We start from the raw sequence: 2,759 nt of genomic DNA, 5'->3' as shown, positions 1-2,759 counted from the left end.
AGGTGAGACACCTGGGACATGTCCCCATGGGACAGGGAGTCAGTCTGGGCAGGTGAGACACCTGGGACATGTCCCCAGGTCTGGGATGATGGGATAGGGAGCTAACCTGGGCAGGTGAGACACCTGGTCCATGTTCCCAGAGCCTGGGAATTAATCTCCAGCAGATGTGAAACCCTGGAGAGCTCAGGGTTGAGATCCCATCTGTAGGGATAAAAATTCTTACTTATTTTGGGGAAAAATTCCCATTTCTGGGAGACAAAAACCCCTCTCTGGAATCCTGCCTGGCTCTGGGGAGGAATTTGGGATGTCTGAGGTAGGAAAAAGGCTGATCCTAACAAATTCCTGTTTGTTTCCTTTTTTCCTCCCTCTTCCCAGGATGTTGTCCCAGCTGGCAGCAGGTGAGTGAACTGGTGTTCCGCAGGATTTTTTGGAGGGGTTTGCTCCTTTCCCAAGATCCCTGACTCCCAGTTTCCCCTCAGCCTGGAGAGCTGGATGTTCCTCAAGCCTGAGCCTGGATTTTCAGAGCTGGAAAAGAAGCTGAAGAGCTTTTCCCAGAAGAGTGCCGTGCTGAAGGAAGTGCTGCTGGAATTCAAGGGTGAGCCCCTGGAAAAATCCCAGCTGGAATTCCAGCAGGGCAGGCTGGGGTGGGAATGCTCTGAGCTCATCCCCCTTAGCCCCTCCAAATTCCCCCTATCCCCCCCAGACTCCCCCGGGACCCCCCAAACTTCCCGAGGGAAATAAAAGTTGCTGTGCAAAAAAAAAAAAAAACACCAAAAAAATTCCTTAAAAGAGCTTCTTAATTTGGTACTTTTCTGCCTCATTTGCCATGGAAACTCAGCACAAATTCCCAGTTTTATTCCAAAATAAGGCTTTATTGGGAGATTCCTGACAGGGATTTGGGCATCCTTAGGCTGTGGAAGTTGGAGGAGTTGCCCTTGTGTGGCACTGGCTGGGATTGAGGGAAAGATGGGATTTGGGTGGGAGAACTGGGATTTCCCCACGGGGATTTGGTGGGAAAACTGGGATTTCCTCCCCAGAATTTGGCTGGAAAATCTAGGATTTGGAACTGGGACCTACTGGAGGGGCAGTGATGGAACTGTGGGATGTGGCAGAAAAACTGGGATTGGCCCCCTTTGCCTGCCCCAGGTGTTTTTGGCAGCCGGAGCCTCCGCAGGGTGAGGTATCCTCATCCCCTCCCGGGCCCACTCCGACCGTGGGGTGCACCTGGATCCTGCCCAGTGTCCTCCCGGCGTCTCCCTACTGCCCCAGGCCAGCTCCGAGCCCGGGCAGCTCCAGGGGCTCCATCCCCCCTGGAGGAAGGGCAATTGATGGAACTGAGACCTACTGGAGGGGCAGTGATGGGACTGGGACCTACTGGAAGGGCAATTGATGGAACTGAGACCTACTGGAGGGGCAGTGATGGGACTGGGACCTACTGGAAGGGCAATTGATGGAACTGAGACCTACTGGAGGGGCAGTGATGGGACTGGGACCTACTGGAAGGGCAATTGATGGAACTGAGACCTTCCTTCTGTCCCCACAGAGAACCTTCGCTTCGAGCTGGAGAACGACACAGGTGAGTGAGGGTCTTGGGATTGAGGGCTCTCACCCTCCTTTTCCCAGGGAAAACCTGGGAGTGTCCAAGGATCAGGTCCCCTGGGAGCACCTGAAGCTTCTGTACGTGACTCACCTGTGTCATCTCCATCAGTTGGGGGCACAGACACCATTCCAGTCCCACCTAGACCTTCACCTGTGTCCCCCCCATCACCGAGGGCACAGACTACGCGTCGTTCCCCTCACCGTTGACCCCCCAACATCTCTGAGATCCCAAACCCCGTGCCCACCCCTCACCCTTCCCGTTCCTCTCCTCATCCCAGGTGACCTCTCTCTGGATCCCGACACGGCCAACCCGTACCTGGTCCTCTCGGAGGACAAACGCAGCGTCCGACTCCGCGGGGCCCCCCAGGAGCTGCCGGCGCACCCCAAGCGTTTCGACTACGCCTTCTGCGTCTTGGCCGCCGAGGGCTTCGCCGCGGGACGCCACTACTGGGAGGTGGAGGTGGGCGACGGCGAGAGTTGGGGGCTGGGAGCCGCGCGCGAGTCCGTGCGGCGCAAGGAGAAGGTCGACTTCGCCCCCGAAGAAGGGATTTGGGCGGTGGGGCTCAACTGGAAGGGTAAAAATTGGGATCAGTACCAAGCGTTCACCTCGCCGGAGACGCCGCTGTCGCTGTGCGAGCGGCCGCGGAAAATCGGGGTCTACTTGGACTACGAGGGCGGTTGGGTCGCCTTCTACAACGCCGACAACATGGCGCCCATCTTCACCTTCACCGCCGCCTTCTCCGAGCGCATCTTCCCCTTCTTCTGGCTCTTCTACGTGGGGTCCTCGCTCTCCCTGTGCAACTGACCGCTGAACATGTGTGTGTCCCAACCCCCTGGGCCCCTCTGCTCCTTGGCTTCCCCGTCGGCCGCTCCGGGCGGGAATCTTTCCTGTTGACGAGTTCGGAGTGTTCTTCCCACCTCGGAACCTTCTTCCTTGGGGCTGTTGGTCGCTTGGTCGGTGGGGATGGAGGGTGAGGTCCTTCCCCGCCCGGTGGTGTGTTTTGGGTGGAGTTGGAGCTCCGTGGAACGGGGAGAAGTTATCCCATTCCCTCCTGGAGCCGGAGCCAAAGCTTTGTGCCCACCGCCCTGCGTGGGGTGGAGGGTTGTGTCCCCCCAAACCACCCCAAGTTGTCACACAGCTGCTTTGCAGGTCACCTCTA

The 2,759-nt window shown here is 57.8% G+C and overlaps 1 protein-coding gene across 1 annotated transcript; it reads left to right on the top strand.

Moving 5' to 3' along the window:
* Positions 1 to 375: 375 nt before the first annotated feature.
* On the top strand, positions 376 to 2,404 carry LOC103809168 (tripartite motif-containing protein 7-like; the record flags this gene model as incomplete). Its single annotated transcript, XM_009081984.1, has 4 exons — positions 376 to 398; positions 480 to 595; positions 1,544 to 1,576; positions 1,878 to 2,404. Coding segments are annotated over 4 exons (699 nt in total), but the record flags the coding sequence as incomplete, so codon positions are not given.
* Positions 2,405 to 2,759: the final 355 nt, after the last annotated feature.

The sequence above is a fragment of the Acanthisitta chloris genome, unplaced genomic scaffold (assembly GCF_000695815.1).
Source record: "Acanthisitta chloris isolate BGI_N310 unplaced genomic scaffold, ASM69581v1 scaffold10989, whole genome shotgun sequence".
In the NCBI taxonomy this organism is placed as follows: domain Eukaryota; kingdom Metazoa; phylum Chordata; class Aves; order Passeriformes; family Acanthisittidae; genus Acanthisitta; species Acanthisitta chloris.
Note: the sequence above shows the minus strand (reverse complement) of the source record. Positions and strands in the feature narration are given on the sequence as shown.